This window comes from Carcharodon carcharias, assembly GCF_017639515.1.
Source record: "Carcharodon carcharias isolate sCarCar2 chromosome 37 unlocalized genomic scaffold, sCarCar2.pri SUPER_37_unloc_1, whole genome shotgun sequence".
NCBI lineage: Eukaryota > Metazoa > Chordata > Chondrichthyes > Lamniformes > Lamnidae > Carcharodon > Carcharodon carcharias.
In genome coordinates this window covers 267,544-288,140 of record NW_024470758.1, presented here as the reverse complement: position 1 = coordinate 288,140, position 20,597 = coordinate 267,544, and the positions used below count along the sequence as shown (strand labels likewise).

General features: G+C 46.3%; 1 protein-coding gene across 3 annotated transcripts in view; it reads left to right on the top strand.

The window, feature by feature from the left end:
* Positions 1-9,175: 9,175 nt before the first annotated feature.
* The window catches only part of LOC121274596 (cathepsin F-like), a 44,473-nt gene continuing 33,051 nt past the window's right edge, over positions 9,176-20,597 (top strand). The window contains exons 1-5 of one of the 3 annotated variants that reach the window (XM_041181931.1): positions 9,176-9,263; positions 13,342-13,408; positions 15,534-15,647; positions 17,159-17,298; positions 19,660-19,759. In XM_041181931.1, coding sequence (XP_041037865.1) covers positions 9,261-9,263; positions 13,342-13,408; positions 15,534-15,647; positions 17,159-17,298; positions 19,660-19,759 — 424 coding nt within the window. In that variant the 5' untranslated portion in view covers positions 9,176-9,260. Of the gene's footprint in view, positions 9,264-12,780; positions 12,892-13,341; positions 13,409-15,533; positions 15,648-17,158; positions 17,299-19,659; positions 19,760-20,597 lie in introns of those variants that run through there. The other 2 variants (XM_041181930.1, XM_041181929.1) reach the window with 2 other exon arrangements.

Here is a 20,597-nt window from a genome sequence, read left to right as displayed (position 1 = left end):
TCTCGCCCCACAGAAACATTCACAATAACTCCTACTCTCTCTCCACACAGAAGCATTAACACTAACTCAGTCTCTCTCTCTACAGAAATATTAACACTAACCCTGTCTCTCTCTCTCTCTCCACAGAAACATTAACACTAACTCTGTCTCTCTCACCCCAAAGAAACATTAACACTAAATCTGTCTTGCTCTCCTCACAGAAACATTAACACTAACTGTTTCGCTCTCCAAAGAAACATTAACACTAACTCTGTCTCTCTCTCCCCACAGAAACATTAACACTAACTGTCTCTCTCCCCAGAGAAACATCAATACTAACTCTGCCTCTCTCTCTCTCTCCATAGAAGCATTAACACTAACTGTCTCTCTCTCCCCACAGAAACATTAACACTAACTGTGTCTCTCTCTCCCCAAAGAAACATTAACACTAACTGTCTCTCTCCCCACAGAAACATTAACACAAACTTTGTCTTCCTCTCGTCTCAGAAATATGAACACTAAATCCGTGTCTCGCCCCACAGAAACATTCACAATAACTCCTACTCTCTCTCCACACAGAAGCATTAACACTAACTCAGTCTCTTTCTCCACCGAAATATTAACACTAACTCTGTCTCTCTCTCTCCCCACAGAAACATTAACACTAACTCTGTCTCTCTCACCCCACAGAAACATTAACACTAACTCTGTCTCTCACTCCCCACAGAAACATTAACACTAACTCTGTCTCTCTCTCCCCACAGAAACATTAACACAAACTTTGTCTTCCTCTCGTCTCAGAAACATGAACACTAAATCCGTGTCTCGCCCCACAGAAACATTCACAATAACTCCTACTCTCTCTCCACACAGAAGCATTAACACTAACTCAGTCTCTTTCTCCACCGAAATATTAACACTAACTCTGTCTCTCTCTCTCCCCACAGAAACATTAACACTAACTCTGTCTCTCTCACCCCACAGAAACATTAACACTAACTCTGTCTCTCACTCCCCACAGAAACATTAACACTAACTCTGTCTCTCTCTCCCCACAGAAACATTAACACTAACTCTGTCTCTCTCACCCCACAGAAACATTAACACTAAACTGTCTCTATCTCACCACAGGAACATTCATAGAAACTCTGTCTCTCTCCCCACAGAAACATTAACACTAACACTGTCTCTCCCCCCAGAGAAATATTAACACTAAATCTGTCTCTCTCCCCAGAGAAATATTAACACTAACTCTATCTCTCTCAACAGAGACACATTAACATAAACTCTATCTCTCTCTCACCACAGAAACACTAACTCTGTCTCTCTTTACACACTGAATCATTTACACTAACACTGTTGCTCTCCCACAGAAATATTAACACTTACACAGTCTCACCCTCAACAGAAACTTTAACACTAACACCATATCTCTCTCCCCGCAGAAACATTAACACTAACACCATATCTCTCTCCCCACAGAAACATTAACACTAACTATGTCTCTCTCCCCACAGAAACGTTAACAATAACTATGTCTCTTTCCCCACAAAAACATTAACACTAACCCTGTCTCTCTCTCCCCACAGAAGCATTAACACTAACTCAGTCTCTCCCCCTAGAGAAATATTAATACTAAATCTGTCTCTCTCCCCAGAGAAATATTAACACTAACTCTATCTCTCTCAATAGAGACACATTAACATTAACTCTATCTCTCTCCCCACAGAAACACTAACTCTGTCTCTCTTTACACACTGAATCATTTACACTAACACTGTTGCTCTCCCACAGAAATATTAATACTTACACAGTCTCTCCCTCAACAGAAACTTTAACACTAACACCATATCTCTCTCCCCACAGAAACATTAACACTAACACCATATCTCTCTCCCCACAGAAACATTAACACTAACTATGTCTCTCTCCCCACAGAAACATTAACAATAACTATGTCTCTTTCCCCACAAAAACATTAACACTAACCCTGTCTCTCTCTCCCCACAGAAGCATTAATACTAAATCTGTCTCTCTCTCTACCCACTGAATCATTTACACTAACACTGTCTCTCTCCACACTGAAACATTAACGCCAACACTGTCTCTCTCCACACAGAAACATGAACACTAACTGTCTCTCTCTCCACAGAAGCATTAACACTAACTGTCTCTCTCTCCACAGAAACATTAACACTAACTCTGTCTCTCTCGCCCCACAGAAACATTAACACTAAATCTGTCTCCCTCTCCTCACAGAAACATTAACACTAACTGTCTCTCTCTCCACAGAAGCATTCACTCTAACTGTCTGTCTCTCCACAGAAACATTAATACTAACTCTGTCTCTCTTTCCCCACAGAAACATTAACACTAAATCTGTCTCCCTCTCCTCACAGAAACATTAACACTACCTTTGTCTCTCTCTCCCCACAGAAACATTAACACTAACTGTCTCTCTCTCCACAGAAACATTAACACTACCTCTGTCTCTCTCTCCCCACAGAAACATTAACACTAGCTCTGTCTCTCTCTCTCTTCACAGAAACATTAACACTACCTCTGTCTCTCTCTCCCCACAGAAACATTAACACTAACTCTATCTCTCTCAACAGAGACACATTAACATTAACTCTATCTCTCTCCCCACAGAAACACTAACTCTGTCTCTCTTTACACACTGAATCATTTACACTAACACTGTTGCTCTCCCACAGAAACATTAACACTAACACCATATCTCTCTCCCCACAGAAACATTAACATTAACACCATATCTCTCTCCCCACAGAAACATTAACACTAACTGTTTCTCTCTCTCCCCAAAGAAACATTAACACTAAATCTGTCTCCCTCTCCTCACAGAAACATTAACACTAACTGTCTCTCTCCCCACAGAAACATTAACACAAACTTTGTCTTCCTCTCGTCTCAGAAACATGAACACTAACTCTGTGTCTCGCCCCACAGGAACATTCACAATAACTCCTACTCTCTCTCCACACAGAAGCATTAACACTAACTCAGTCCATCTCTCCACAGAAATATTAACACTCACCCTGTCTCTCTCTCTCTGCACAGAAACATTAACGCTAACTCTGTCTCTCTCACCCCACAGAAACATTAACACTAACTCTGTCTCTCACTCCCCACAGAAACATTAACACTAACTCTGTCTCTCTCACCCCACACAAACATTAACACTAAACTGTCTCTCTCTCTCACCACAGGAACATTCATAGAAACTCAGTCTCTCTCCCCACAGAAACATTAACACTAACACTGTCTCTCCCCCCAGAGAAATATTAACACTAAATCTGTCTCTCTCCCCAGAGAAATATTAAAACTAACTCTATCTCTCTCAACAGAGACACATTAGCATTAACTCTATCTCTCTCTCACCACAGAAATACTAACTCTGTCTCTCTTTACACACTGAATCATTTACACTAACACTGTTGCTCTCCCACAGAAATATTAACACTTACACAGTCTCACCCTCAACAGAAACTTTAACACTAACACAATATCTCTCTCCCCACAGAAACATTAACACTAACACCATATCTCTCTCCCCACAGAAACATTAACACTAACACCATATCTCTCTCCCCACAGAAACATTAACACTAACTCTGTCTCTCTCCCCACAGAAACATTAACAATAACTATGTCTCTTTCCCCACAAAAACATTAACACTAACACAGTCTCTCTCCCCACAGAAGCATTAACACTAAACCTGTCTCTCTCTCTACCCACGGAATCATTTACACTATCTCTGTCTCTCTCCACGCTGAAACATTAACACTAACACTGTCTCTCTCCACACAGAAACATGAACACTGTCTCTCTCTCCACAGAAGCATTAACACTAACTCTGTCTCTCTCTCCACAGAAACATTAACACTAACTCTGTCTCTCCCTCCCCACAGAAACATTAACACTAAATCTGTCTCCCTCTCCTCACAGAAACATTAACACTAACTGTCTCTCTCTCAACAGAAGCATTAACACTAACTGTCTCTCCACAGAAACATTAACACTAACTCTGTCTCTCTCTCACCACAGAAACATTAACACTAAATCTGTCTCCCTCTCCTCACAGAAACGTTAACACTACCTCTGTCTCTCTCTCCCCACAGAAACATTAACATTAACTGTCTCTCTCTCCACAGAAATATTAACACTACCTCTGTCTCTCTCTCCCCACAGAAACATTAACACTAGCTCTGTCTCTCTCTCTCTCTCCACAGAAACTTTAACACTACATCTGTCTCTCTCCCCACACAGGAAAATTAACACGAACTCTATCTCTCTCAACAGAGACACATTAACATTAACTCTATCTCTCTCCCCACAGAAACACTAACTCTGTCTCTCTTTACACACTGAATCATTTACACTAACACTGTTGCTCTCCCACAGAAATATTAATACTTACACAGTCTCTCCCTCAACAGAAACTTAAACACTAACACCATATCTCTCTCCCCACAGAAACATTAACACTAACACCATATCTCTCTCCCCACAGAAACATTAACACTAACACCATATCTCACTCCCCACAGAAACATTAACAATAACTATGTCTCTCTCCCCACAGAAACATTAACAATAACTATGTCTCTTTCCCCACAAAAACATTAACACTAACACAGTCTCCCTCCCCACAGAAGCATTAATACTAAATCTGTCTCTCTCTCTATCCATTGAATCATTTACACTAACTCTGTCTCTCTCCACATTGAAACATTAACACTAACACTGTCTCTCTCCACACAGAAACATGAACACTAACTGTCTCTCTCTCCACAGAAGCACTAACACTAACTGTCTCTCTCCACAGAAACATTAACACTAACTGTCTCTCTCTCCACAGAAACATTAACACTAACTGTCTCTCTCTCCACAGAAACATTAACACTAACTCTGTCTCTCTCTCCCCACAGAAACATTAACACTAAATCTGTCTCTCTCTCCCCACAGAAACATTAACACTAACTCTGTCTCTCTCTCTCCACAGAAAAATTAACACTAACTCTGTCTCACTCTCCCCACAGAAACATCAACACTAGCTCTGACTCTCTCTCCCCACAGAAACATTAACACTAACTCAGTCTCTCTCTCCACAGAAACATTAACATTACCTCTGTCTCTCTCTCCCCACAGAAACATTAACACTAGCTCTGTCTCTCTCTCTCTCCACAGAAACATTAACACTACCTCTGTCTCTCTCTCCCCACAGAAACATTAACACTAACTGTCTCTCTCCCCACAGAAACATTAACACTAACTTGTCTTCCTCTCGTCTCAGAAACATGAACACTAACTCCGTGTCTCACCCCACAGAAACATTCACAATAACTCCTACTCTCTCTCCCCACAGAAACATTAACACTAACTCTGTCTCTCTCTCCCCACAGAAACATTAACACTAACTCTGTCTCTCTCTCCCCACAAAAACATTAACACTAACCCTGTCTCTCTCTCTCCCCACAGAAACATTAACACTAACTCTGTCTCTCTCACCCCACAGAAACATGAACACTAACTCTGTCTCTCTCACCCCACACAAACATTAACACTAAACTGTCTCTCTCTCTCACCACAGGAACATTCATAGAAACTCTGTCTCTCTCCCCACAGAAACATTAATACTAACACTGTCTCTCCCCCTAGAGAAATATTAACACTAAATCTCTCTCTCCCCAGAGAAATATTAACACTAATCTTATCTCTCTCAACAGAGACACATTAACATTAACTCTATCTCTCTCTCACCACAGAAACACTAACTCTGTCTCTCTTTACACACTGAATCATTTACACTAACACTGTTGCTCTCCCACAGAAATATTAACACTTACACAGTCTCTCCCTCAACAGAAACTTTAACACTAACACCATATCTCTCTCCCCACAGAAACATTAACACTAACACCATATCTCTCTCCCCACAGAAACATTAACACTAACACCATATCTCTCTCCCCACAGAAACATTAACAATAACTATATCTCTTTCCCCACAAAAACATTAACACGAACACAGTCTCTCTCCCCACAGAAGCATTAATACTAAATCTATCTCTCTCTCTACCCACTGAATCATTTACACTAACTCTGTCTCTCTCCACACTGAAACATTAACACTAACACTGTCTCTCTCCACACAGAAACATGAACACTAAATCGGTCTCGGTCTCCCCACAGAAACATTAACACTAACTCTATCCCTCCTGTCACAGAAACATTAACACTAACTATTTCACTCTCCCCACAGAATTATTAAAATTAGCTCTGTCTCTCATTACCCACTGAATCATTTACAGTAACACTGTCTCTATCCACACAGAAACATGAGCACTAACTGTGTCTCTCCACCCAATGAAACATTAACATTAACACTGTCTCTCTCTCCACAGAAATATTAAAAATCTGTCTCTCTCCCCCACAGAAACACTAACTATGTCTCTCTCTCCCCACAGAAACATTAACACTAACTGTGTCTCTGTCTCCCCACAGAAACATTAACACGAACTCTGTCTCTCTCTCTCCCCACAGAAACATTAACACTAACTCTGTGTCTCACTCCCCACAGAAACATTAGCACTAACACTGTCCCCCTCTCCCCACAGAAACATTAACACTAACTCTGTCAACCTCTCCCCATAGAAACATTAACACTAACTCTGTCTTTCTCTCCACACAGAAACATTAACACTACCTCTGTCTCTGTCTCTCCACAGAAACATTAACACTAACTCTGTCTCTCTCTCCACACAGAAACATTAACACTAAATCTGTCTCACTCCCCACATAAATATTAACACTAACCCTATGTCTCTCTCCCCACAGCAACATTAAGAGTCACTCTGTCTCTCACCGCACAGAAACTTTAACACCAACTATGTCTTGCTCTCCCTACTGAAATGTTAACACTAATTTTGTCTATCTCCACACAGAAACATTAAAACTATCTCTGCTTCACTCACTGCCCACAGAATCATTAACACTAACTCTGTCCCTCTCTCACCACAGGAATATTGGCACACACTTTGTCTCTCTCCCCACAGAAACAATAACACTAACATTGTCTCTCACCCCAGAGAAACATTAACACTAGCTCCATCTCTCTCTCCCCAGAGACACATTAACATTAACTCTATCTCCCCCGCCCCATTGAAACATTAACACTAAGTCTATCTCTCTCTGTACCAACAAAAACATTAACACTAACTCTATCTCTCTCTCCCTACAGAAATATTAACACTAAGACTGTCTCTCGCCCCACAGAAATATTAAATATCTATCTCTCTCTCCCCAAAGAGACATTAACAATCACTCTGTCTCTCCCCACACATAAATATTAACACTAACTATGTCTCTCTCCCCAACAGAAACATTAACACTATATCTGACTCCCTCTCCACACAGAAAAATTAACACTAACTCTGTCTCTCACTCCCCACAGAAACATTAACACTAACAATGTCTCTCTCCCCAGAGAATCATTAACACTAACGCTATCTCTCTCTCTCTCACGAGAGACACATTAACATTAACTCTATCTACCCTCTCCCCACTGAAACATTAATACTAACTCTGCCTCTCTCTACCCACTGAATCATTTACACTAAAACTGCCTCTGTCCTACAGAAACAAGAACACTAACACTGTCTCTCTCCCCACAGAAATATTAAAAGACTTTCTCTCTCTCCCAACAGAAACATGAGCACTAAAGCTGTCTCTCTCTCCACACAGAAACATTAACACTTATACAGTCTCACCTTCAACAGAAACTTTAACACAAACACCATGTCTCTCTCTCTCTCCACAAAAACATTAACACTAACTCTGTCTCTCTCTCTCCACAGAAACATTAACACTAACACTTTCTCTCTCACCACAGAAATATTATAAATAAGTCTCTCTCTCCCCAAAGAAACATTAACACTAACGCTGTCTCTCCCCCCACAGAAATATTAACACTAACTCTGTCTCCCTCTCCCCACAGAAACATTAACACTAACTCTGTCTCGCTCTCCCCACAGAAACATTAACACTGACTGTATCTCTCCACAGAGAAATAATAAAACTAACTCTATCTCTCTCTCCCCGCATAAACATTAACACTAACTCTGTCTCTGTCTCCCCACAGAAACATTAACACCAACTAAGACTCTCTCCCCAGAGAAATATTAAAACTAATCTGTCTCTCTCTCCCCACAGAAATTTAAACAATAATTCTGTCTCTCTCCCCACAGAAATGTTAACACTAACTCTGTCTCCCTCTCCCCGTGGAAACATTCACAATAACTCAATCTCTACCCCCACAGAAACATTAACAATAAAACTGTCTCTCTGTCCCCTCAGTAACATTAACTCTACATGTCTATCCGCAGCAACTTTAACACTAAATCTGTGTCTCTCCCCACAGAAACATTAACCCAACCCTGTCACTCTCCCCACATGAACATTAACACTAACACTTTCTCTATCTCCCATTAGAAAAATTAACACTAACTCTGTCTCTCTCCCCATAGAAACATTCGCAATAACTCATTCTCCATCTCCCCACAGAAACATTAACGCTAACTCTATCTCTCTCACCCCAAAGAAACATTAACACTAACTCTGTCTCTCTCTCCCCACCAAATCATTAACACTAACTCTGTCTCTCTCTCCCTACTGAAATGTTAACACTAATTTCATCTATCTCCCCAGAGAAACATTAAAACTAGCTCTGCCTCACTCACTGCCCACAGAAACATTAACACTAACTCTTTCTCTCTCACCCCACAGAAACATTAACACTAACTCTGTCTCTCTCTCCTTCCTCTTTCAACATCTAGTCCTTTCTTCATTTCTTGGATACACCATCTTGGACACCATCTTGGAAGTCATCCTGTGTGTCATCTTGAGCACCATCTTGGGCGCCATCTTGCACACCACCTTGGGTGCCATCTTGGACGCCATCTTGGGCACCATCTTTGGCACTATCTTGGATGCCATCCTGGGTGCCAACTTGGATGCCATCTTGGATGCCATCTTGCGTGACCTCTCTTCATTTACCTTTTTGATTCCTAGGGGAAGGCCTACCTGGCCAGCCATGCCTGCAAGCAACTTGTGTCTGCACCAAACTTCTCAATGAAGGAACAAAAAAGAGCCAGCCAGACCCCTCCCGCTAGGCTATTGGTGCTTGAGGCAAGTGCAGAGAAGCTCCTAAAACACTTATCATTGCCCCATGATCCAGAAAGAGTCATTCAACGGCTGAATGGTAAGCCCTTTTAAATGGCGCTGGTAGGGCAAGGGCTGGGGTGAATGGGGGTTTCCTTCAAGCCATTTAACGTTGTGTTTAGCTGTATGGACTTAAGACAAGGACACAGGCTGGAGTGCAGTGTTCCAAAATGGCATCAAATTAGCCAATGCACACAGTAACGTGGTGTCATGACCTCCCTGTTTTGCGTGCTGTGGTAGGTAGGGGCACGCACAAATGCCTTTGAGACAATGCCGCACGCCACAATTCCTAATGGGAACTTGTGCACCCATCTTGAACGCCATCTTGGGTTCTTGGGTGTCATCTTGGTTGCCATCTTGGACACCAGATTGGACGCCATCTTGGATGCCACCTTGGGTGCCATCTTGGATGTCATCTTGGAAGCCATCTTGGGTGCCATTTTGGGCACCATATTGGATGCCATTTTGGATGCCATCTTGGGTGCCATCTTGGGCACCATCTTGGGTTCCATCTTGGGCACCATCTTTGTCACCATCTTGGATGCCATCCTTGGCACCATCTTGGATGCCATCCTGGGTAACATCTTAGGTGCCATCTTGGATGCCATCCTGGGTGCCATCTTGGATGCCACCTTGGACGCCACCTTGGATGCCATCTTGGATGCCATCTGAGATGCCATCTTGGGCACCATCTTGAACGCCATCCTGGGTGCCCTCTTGGAGAGCCAGGAAGCCAGGTAAACAATAGCAATAAAGAGCCCGATTTCTCCCTCGTGTGTTTACATTTGCAAGATTCACCAGGAGCGTGTAAATGTTTCACGTGGAATTATATAGAAGATGAAACAGGGAGGCAGGCCATTCTGCCCATTGAGTCTGTGCTTCTGTTCATATAGTATTTTCCAAATCTGTTGATCCATATGTCAATTTGCATATGGATTGGGTAATAATCTTGCGTTCAATACGTGTGAGGTCCTGCTTTTCAGTTCAGCTTCGGACTCCTGATACTCCGTTAGCAGCATCTCACCCTTAACCTTGCCCATGTTCCTGATTCCAATATGGACCACAAATAAGAAAACACCCCCTACAAATCCACCACCCCCACCTGCCCCGCTCCCCAGGCACACACCCCCCCCCACCCCCCCACCGACCCCCTCCAGCCTACAGCCTTTCTGAATCTTTTCTAGCCACCTTTAGATTGGAATTTAGGAACAGGAGGAGGCCATTCAGCCCCTCGAGCATGTCCTGCCAATCGGATCATGGCTGATCTGTGACCTACAGTCTCACCTTTGCCCCCATATCCCTTATGGCTTTTGATTAACAAAAACCTATCAACCTCAAGTTTAAAATTAACCGATCCTGCATCAACTGCCGTTTGTGGGAGAGAGTTTCCAAACTTCTCCCGCCCTTTGTGCGTGAAAGAGTTTCCTAATCTCACTCCTGAAAGGTCTGCCTCTCATTTTTAGACTCTGCCCCCCCCCCCCCCACCCCCGGTCCGAGACTCCCCCAACCAGCGGGAATAGTTTCCCTCTATCCGCCCTATCTGTTCCCCTTCACATCTGGAAAACTTTGACCAAATCTTCCTTTAACTTTCTAAATTCCAAGGAATACAACCCCAGTTTGTGTAACATCTCCTCGTAATTTAACCCTTGGCTTCCAGGTATCATCCTGATAAATCTACACTGCGCTCCCTCCATGGTCAATATGTCCTTCCTAAGGTGTGGTGCCCAGAGCTGCTGCCAGTGACTCCAGGTGCAGCCTAACCAGGGCTTTGTACAGCTGAAGCCTGACTCCTACCCCCTTGTGCTCCAGTCCTCCAGATTTAAAGGGAAAAGGGAAGCTCGTACGATACCAACCCTCTTGAGTGCTTTGAAAAAGTAGCTGAAAGAGTAGACGGCCGATGTAATATATTTGGGTTTTCAATAAGGCTTTTCTTTAAGGTCCCTAAGTCGGAACTTGTGGAGTTAAGGGACAAGTAGCAGAATATATAGCAAGCTGGCTGAAGAACAGAGGGCAGGCCTTAAGTGTAGCTATTCAGATGGAGAAAAAAGGTGAGAATACAATTCCACACGTATCGGCACTGGGACCACTGCTCTCCGTTATCCGCACTAGCAATTTCGACATGAGAATCAGAAGCACAATTCCTAGTGTCACCCAAACTGAAGGGTGTCGTTAACACTGAGGATGACGAAATAGAGAGGGACAGCAATAAGCCTTCAGGACAGGTGCGGAGTTGTCGTACGGACTCCAGACAAGGGCAAGGTGGTGCGTTTGGGTAGGAAGAACCAGATGGTCAGACATTCCTCAGATGATAAGAGCCTGAGGCTTTATAAGGCTCTGGTCAGACCACATTTAGAATATTGTGAGCAATTTTGGGCCCCGTATCTCAGGAAGGATGTTCTGGCCCTGGAGAGGGTCCAGAGGAGGTTCACGAGAACGATCCCAGGAATGAAAGGCTTAACATATGAGGAACGTTTGAGGACTCTGGGTCTATACTCGATGGAGTTTAGAAGGATGAGGGGGGGGATCTGATTGAAACTTACAGAATACTGAAAGGCCTGGGTAGAGTGGACGTGGGGAAGATGTTTCCATTAGTAGGAGAGACTAGGACCCGAGGGCACAGCCTCAGAGTAGAGGGAAGACCTTTGAGAACAGAGATGAGGAGAAACTTCTTTAGCCAGAGAGTGGTGAATCTATGGAATTCATTGCCACAGAAGGCTGTGGAGGCCAGGTCATTGAGTGTATTTAAGACCGAGATAGATAGGTTCTTGACTGGTAAGGGGGTCAAAGGTTATGGGGAGAAGGCGGGAGAATGGGGTTGAGAAACTTATCAGCCATGATTGAATGGCGGAGCAGACTCGATAGGCCGAATGGCCTAATTTCTGCTCCTATGTCTTATGGTCTTATGGTCTAAGTGGGGGAGATGGGCAGAGGGGTTGGGCAGATTCACAAATCGCTACCAATATTGACAGGAGTTAGTGAGGACGCTAAATAACAAACGAGCCGGGGTTCATTTGGAGAAGGGTAGCATTGGAAAGCAGGCCTCGCTCTGGGTTATTGTGCACAGTTATGATAAAAAGGCTACAGATGGGGCTGGAGAAGGTGAAGTCAAAAGTAGTGGACAAAGATGATAGCAAGGCTGAGAGGTCACAATTATCAGGTAAGGCTGAACTGGCTGGGCCTCATTTCTCTCCAATAGGCTAAGGGGCGACCTAGAAAGACGGCGGGTGGTTGGGGGGTGGGGAGGGGGGTGCTGCGGTGGTTTGAGAGAGGCTAAACATAGAGAAGGTGATTCCTCTTATGGATGAGGCCAGAATCATAAATATAAGATAGTCTAAGATATGAAATCTAACAGAGGCTTCAAGAGAAACTTCTATACCCAGGGAGTTGGTGAGGATGTGGAACTCGCTACCTTTCAAACAAGACCTGACACAGAAAAGTCCCCTTGTGGCTTCTGTTTATCACACCCAAATCTTAGCCCTGGGTTGAGCGAATCAGCCAGCTGCCTGTATAAAACCTCAGCTCCAGTACCTTTAGCTGATACTTTCCGATCTGGCAGGGCGATGGAGAGGCTCTGCGTTGCGTGTCTTCTGATGGTCTCTGTCTCGCTGCCCTCCGAGGGACACCCCTGCGGAGACGGGGGCCCATGTCCTACTCAGACCCTGGATGGAGTAAGTGTGTGGGCCGGGCCCCGCTGAGCAACAAGCGGGCCAGCGCCCGAATCGAGCTCCGTGGCTGCTGCAGCTGCAGACTCCCTCACAGGGCCACAAACCTGCCTCACCACGGCCACCGAGGCTTGCGGAACCCAAGGGAGGGTCTCTGGAGCTGAGGTGCAGATCGGCCAGGGTCTGACCGAATGGTAGAGCAAGCCCGGAGTGCTGGGGGGGCGGAGGAGGCTGAATGACCTCCTCCTGTTCCTGGGTGTTACTTCAGTCGCTCAAACTCTGCCCCCTTTTCTCTCAGCGCTTGGCTCCTTGATCAGGCAACCTTCCACGGGCAGCCGACCAGAGCTTTGCCCGACTGGTGGTTGATCGAAGTGCGTAGGCCTCTCTGCAGGCCATTCCCAGTGAGTCGGGCAAACGCCTCTATTAAAACCCCCTTGTTTCAATTTGCTTTTCCAGAAGGAGTTGACAATGATGTTTTATGACTTCATGAAAACCTACGGCAAGATCTATAAGGACCAGAAAGGTAAGGTTCGGGCCTTGACACAATTTTACCTCATACTGTGCTCGCCGCTATGTCCTCAAGAGCTCACGGGAACAGGAGGAGGCCATTCAGCCCCTCGAGCCTGCTCCGCCATTCAACCAGATTGCAGCCGACCTGTATTTTAACCCCCCCCGCCACCCACCCACAACCCCCCACCCCCCCCCCAACCACCCCTTGGTTCCTTGACCCTTAACCCCCCCCCTTACCCAAAAATCTACCAACCAATCGCAATTTTGACCATTTTCAGTCAAACCTCCCTCCCAATCTCAACAGCTTTGTCAAGGGGTGGCGGGGAGGGGAGAGAGTTCCCGATTCCCACTCCCCTCTGTGTGAAGGAGTCCTTCCTGACCTCGCCCCTGAACAGCCTGGCTTTCATCACAGAACCAGAGAACTGTTACCGTGCAGAAGGAGGCCACTCGGCCCATCCTGTCTGCACCGGCTCTCTGAGCATCTTAGCCCAGCGCCCATCTCCTGCCTTTCTCCCCGTGACCCTGAGCACTGTTTCTATTTAAATCACCATCCAACGCCCTCCTGAGGGCCTCAATCCAACCTGCCCCTCTCCTTATGCGTCTCAGTATCGGATTTTGCCTGTGGAGAGGTGGCCACAATCTAGCTCCGGGTGCTGCATTTCAGTGGGCATCTCAAATTAAAGACGTGCATTTCTGTAGCGCCTCCCACAGCCTCAGGATGTTCCCAATTGTGCTAGACCGCCAGTGGGGTACTTTTCTTTTGTTGAACGGCAGCCACTGTCGCAGTGCAGGAGACGCAGCAGCCGCTTTTGGCACAGCAAGATCCCGCAGACAGCAATGTGATGATGGCCGGATCATCTTTTTGCAAGCGATGTTTGCTGAGGGGCATACGTTGCTCCAGGGCACAAGGGAGAACTGCCCCCACCCCCTCACCTCTGCCCCCCCTCCGCCCCCCCCAACCCCCACACCGCTCTTCCTCCAATTGTGGCTGTGGGGCCACCTGAGAGGGCTTTGTTTAATTTAATGACTCATCCTAAAGACGGTGCCTCTGACAATGCAGCACTCCCTCGGGACTGGTGCTGGGAGTGTCGGTCCGGGTTGTGAGCTCGAACCTCTGGAGTGGGGTTCGAACCCCCAACCTTCTGACTCAAAGGTGAGAAAGGGAGAGATACTGATGGCGCTAGCAAAGAGAAAGTGGCTCAGAAAGGAGAATGCTGTTCGTAAACATGGTGCTCCTAATTCTGTCCATCCGAATAAATCCAACCACTCCACAACTGGACTAGGTCACAGGATCACAAGACGTAGGAACAGGAGTAGACCATTCGGCCCATCGAGCCTGCTCCACCATTCAATACGATCGTGGCTGATCTTGGCCTTCAACTCCATTTTCCAGCCTGCTCCCCATATCCCATCATTCCCTGTGAGACGCAAAATCTCTGTACCCCACAGCCTTCAATATATTCAACACTGGAGTATCCACAGCCCCCTGGGGTAGAGAATTCCAAAGATTCACTAACCTCTGAGTGAAGAAATTTCTCCTCATCTCAGTCCTAAATGATCGGCTCCTTATCCTGAGACTGTGTCCCCCGTGTTTTAGATTCCCCAACCAGCGGAAACAATCTGTCAGCGTCCACCCTGTCACAGCCCCTTCAGAATCTTGTAGGTTTCAGTGAGATCGCCCCTCATCCTTCTAAACTCCAGAGACTATAAACCCAATTTACTCAGTGTCCCATCATAGGGCAACCCCCTCATCCCAGGGACCAATCTAGTGAACCTTCACTGTACCGTCTCCAGTACAAGTCTATCCTTCCTTAAATGTGGAGACCAAAACTACACACAGTGTTCCAGATGTGGTCCCACCAAAACCCTGTACAACTGTAACAAGACTCCCTTATTCCTGTACTCCAATCCCCTTGCAGTAAAGACCAACATGCCATTTGCCTTCCTAATTGCTGGCTGTACCTGCAGGATAACTTTGTGTTCCCTGTACGGGCACACCCAAGTCCCTCTGAACATCAATATTTACAAGTCTCAGGCCTTTTAAAAAAATTCTGCTTTTCTATTCTTACGATCAAAGTGAATAACTCACACATAGCAAATATAAAGTATGGACTCTGCCGCCCAAATTTTCTATCCAGAAGAGACACATCGCTTCAAGATCTTTGTGGAGAACTTGGAGAGGGCCAAGAAGCTGCAGGAAGAGGAGAGAGGGACTGCGGAATATGGAGTCACCAAATTTAGTGACCTGTCAGGTACCAATCCACCTACACCAGCCTCGAATGTAAGAAGGGAGGTTAAACTTTACGTTGTGTTCAGACTCGGGTTGTGTTGCTTTTGCAGTTGGGAAGTGTCCCATATTCACCATTTGCTCTACATTTTACATATCTGATTTATGTCAGAACAATGTTGGGATGACACCAGTTCTAAATCTACGACAGGCTAATTTACAATGCTTTAAAATTACACACATGGTCTTAATCAGAGCCCAGGTCTGTTTCCAGAACTTTCTATATGGCGAGAGTTCCTTCAGCTGTTTATCTTTGCCCGAAAGCTTAAGCAAGTGAGTGGGTGCACATAGATCAGTTACCAGAATAACATAATCAAACACAGATCAATTAAACCATTGAACACTGCAGGAAGGCTTGTGACAAGGCTTGTTACTAGTGATAAGGTAATACTAGTGATGCTATTATTACTAGTTACAACAGATTCACTAATAAGTTGAATTTGGAATTCAAGAGAAACGTCTTTACCCAGGGGGCAGGGAGAATGTGGAGCTCGTTACCTTAGGGAGTGGTTGAGGAGAACGGCATAAATGCATTGAAGGAGAAGCTGGATAAACACATGAAGGAGAAAGGAATAGAAAGGTATGTTGCTGGAGATGAAGAGGAGGGTGAGAGGAGGCTCATGTGAACAATAAGCTAACACCGAGCAGCTAGGCTGGCCGGTGCTTAGTACTGTGGAATCAATTAATTCTTTGTAAAACCCTATTAGTAATGTGAGTTATGAATTATAATGATTCCATTAGTGATGATAGCGATGATGAGGTGAGAGTGACTGCCCTTGCCTTCAAGGCCGCATTTGACCGAGTGTGGCATCAAGGAGTCCCAGCAAACCTGGAGTCAATGGGAATCAGGGGAAAACTCTCTGCTGGTTGGAGTCATACCTAGCACAAAGGAAGATGGTTGTGGTTGTTGGAGGTCAGTCATCTCAGTTCCAGGACATCACTGCAGGAGTTCCTCAGGGTAGTGTCCTCGGCCCAACCATCTTCAGCTGCTTCATCAATGACCTTCCTTCCATCATAAGGTCAGAAGTGGGGATGTTCGCTGATGATTGGACAATGTTCAGCACCATTCGCAACTCCTCAGACAATGTGGGAAGAAACCCCAGCTCTTCTTCCAAAAGTGGTCCTGGGATACTTAACCTCCACCCGAGAGGGCAGATGGGGCCTCAGTTTGGGGTCTACATCAGAAAGACAGCACCTCTGACAGCGCAGCACTCCCTCAGTACCGACACGGCGTTTAGAGTGTCCACAACGTGAGCTCAGGTCTCTGGGATGGGCCATGAACCCACAGCCTTCTGACTCAGAGGTGCGGGAGGGAGAGAGAAAGGGGGAGAGAGAGAGAGACAGGAATGGAGAGAGGGGGAGAGAGAGAAAGAGGGAGAAGGGGGGTGAGGTGGAGAGAGAGAGAGAAAGAAAGAAAGAGCAAGAGAAGTAACCACCAAGTCAAGGCTGGCTTAATTGGTTTTGGTTTTCCCTCAGAGGCTGAGTTCAAGGGTGGAAGCGTCCAGCCAGACATCCATCTCAGTTGTCACAAAGTGAACACCAATAACCAGATGGAGAACCTTCCCGACAGTAAGGACTGGAGGGATAGTAACTCAGTTACTAACGTCAAAGACCAGGTAACCACCACCAGCTGACTACCTTCCTGTGTCTGTAGGGCACAGACCAGAAGCCTCAATGTGCGATCTCAGTCCCTTGAGTGGGGGCATGGGTGAGCCGTTCATTATACAGGCAGAGAAGGAAACCTAATATCAGGCAGTGAACAGATTCCACCTTGGCAGATTACGTGAGTGAGCAAAATTGTGGCCAACAGAGTTTATTCTGGGAAATCATGAGGCCATCGCGAGTATAATCAATCGGTCTCTTTCCTCAGTAGTGAGAAGCCAAGGACTTTACAGAAGAGGAAAGAGAAATCCAGGGTTCATATACACAATTCACTAAAAGCTAGAGGATTGGACAGCAGCTAATCAAAAAGCCTAATGGAATATTGTCCTTTCTCTCAAGGGGCTGAATGGCCTCCACCTGTCCCTATATCCTAATGGCCCTGATCACTATACATCGACGCTGCCTTCTCTTACATTGAAATCCCAGCAAAGGGTTAAAAATAACAGCAGGACGAGCTTCGAGGCTGTGAAATAGAGGATGAGCCTTGGTGACGGTGTCAGGGTTTTGACTAAGGACTGATTCCGTGCTGGCACTGGCAATGTTGGTGAGGAGAGACCTTCTCGCTGCTTTGCGTAATGCCGTTTGGGCCCTTGTCCCATCCTGTCAGGCGTGGATTAGGGCCTTGGTCTGACATTTGCATCTGACAGACAAGGTAGCACTCCCTCAGGACTGCCCTGCAAGTCCAGCCTCCATTATACAATAACACTAATGGGGGAAGGGAGTAACTGTGACACCCAGGAACCATCAGCTCATCTTAAATCTCACATTTTGGGCAGGTTTAACGACGCGAGTAAGTAAACTGATTGCGTCTAGTGGCTTCCAGTCCCACCATCCCTTAACTAATGCCAATCTCTGATCCCAGTGATGCCCACATCATACAAAATAGCTAAGGAGACAATCCCTGCTAAGCTAAATTGTCCCAAGCTGATGGTTTTTAATCAATTCAGGAACACGTTGATTTAAAAAGTCTCGACATTCCCAATTCCTTCCATGGCCTCACCCCTTCTATCTCTGTAACCTCCTCCAGCCTGGCCCTAACCCTAGCCCTAATCCTAACCCTAACACCAACCCTAACCCTCTCTGTTACCTCCTCCAGTCTAGCCCTAACACTAACCTTAACCTTCCTCCATCCTACCCCCAACCCTAACCCTAGCCCTAACCCTAACCCTCTCTGTTACCTCCTCCAAACTAGCCCTAAACCTAACCTTAACCTTCCTCCATCCTACCCCCAACCCTAACCCTAGCCCTAACCCTAAACCTCTCTGTTACCTCCTCCAAACTAGCCCTAAACCTAACCTTAACCTTCCTCCATCCTACCCCCAACCCTAACCCTAGCCCTGGCCCTAACCCTCTCTGTAACATCCTCCAGCTTAGCCCTAAGCTTCTCTGTAACTTCCCCTGACATATCCCTAACCCTAGCCATCTCTGTAACTTCCCCCAGCAAACCCTAACCCTAAACCTAACCCTAACCCTCCCTGTAGCCTCCTGCAGCCTAACCTAACCCTAACCCTAACCCTAATCCTCTCTGTAACCTCCTCCAGCCTAGCCCTACCCCTACACCTAACCCTAACCCTCCCTGTAGCCTCCTCCAGCCTAGCCCTACCCCTACACCTAACCCTAACCCTCCCTGTAGCCTCCTCCAGCCTAACTCTAACCCTAACCCTAACCCTCCAAGATCTCACTTCTCCAATTCTGGCCCCTCGCACCCCTAGTTTTTTCATCATCCCTCCACCTCCGCCCTCCATAGACTAGGATCTGAAATCCCATCCCTAAACCCCTCTCTCTCGCTCTCTCTCTTTCTCTCTAACTCTGTTTCCATCCATCCCTCTCCCTATCCCTCTCTCTCCTCCTCTCCTTAAAGCCCTCTTCTTTGACCGACATTTCAGTCACTTGCCCTAATAACGCTGATGTTCGTCGGGAGGCGTTGAGATGGGAGACGGGGACTGGCTGCCTGCCTGTTGGCCGGGGAAGATGGCGTCACCAGGCCGCAAATGAGGAGCCAGCAGGAAGGGGAGGAGAGCAGAAATGTGCGACCCCCCCATGTCCCACCTACATTAAGGCCAGGAGCTGGTGGGCCCAAGATGGGGCCGAGGGTCGGATGTGAGGCTTTTCAAAGCTTTAACTCGCCCCCATTTTTATTTGCCTCCAGTAGCTCCCATGATCACCACCGCCACCCCCCCCCAACCCCCCAACACCCAATTTCCTGTCTGTCCCCCTCCACTGTGAGGCATCAAGGGACGAGGTTTGACCATGTTATGTAATTGCAAGCTGTTGTTGTAAAGGGCAGTAACCTGGTCCCTTTCTGCCTCTCACAGGGAAAAACCTGCAATTCCTGCTGGGCATTTGCAGTGGTCGCCAACGTGGAATCCCAGTGGGCCATCAAGACAAAGAAGCTAATCTCGCTCTCTTCTCAGGGTAGGTGCTATCTCCATCTTGGAGTCCATGCAGCTCGTTCAACCCACCACATGATGCTTGAATCCACGAGTCCTGGTGAAGGCCACCAGAGTAGTACCCGCGCTAGTTCAGAAAGGGAGAACGAGACCGTTCCCTTTCATTCACAGCATGTGGGCATCGCTGGCTGGGCCCGGCATTTGTTGCCCATCCCTAATTGCCCCCTTGAGAAGGTGGGGGTGAGCCGCCTTCTTGAGCCGCTGCAGTCCCTGTGGTGTAGGTACACCCACAGTGCTGTTAGGGAGGGAGTTCCAGGGTTTTGACCCAGCGACAGTGAAGGAACAGCCGATATATTTCCAAGTCAGGATGGTGAGTGGCTCGGAGGGGAACTTGCAGGTGGTGGTGTTCCCCATGTGTCTGCTGTACTTGTCCTTCTAGATGGTAGTGGCTGTGGGTTTGGAAGGTGCTGTCAGAGGAGCCTTGGGGAGTTTCTGCCTTCAGTTGCTGGGGCTGTTAAACGCTTTAATTCCCCACTTAACCCTTTCAATCTCTCCCTCTCCTCCTGTATTATGCTGCTTAAAGTCAATGTCTTTGACAAAGCTTTTGGTCTCATTTTCTAATATCTCCTTATGTGGCTCATTGAAAAATTTTATCCCATAACATTTCTGCGACCTGCAAAGGGACACTTTACAATCCTTCTAACCCCATGCTGTACCTGCCCTGAGAGTGTTTGATGTGGACAGTGTGAACGAAGCTTTACTCTGTATCCAACCCCGTGCTGTACCTGCCCTGGGATTATTTGATGCGGACAGTGTAGAGTGAGCTTTACTCTGTATCTAACCCCGTACTGTACCTGTCCTGG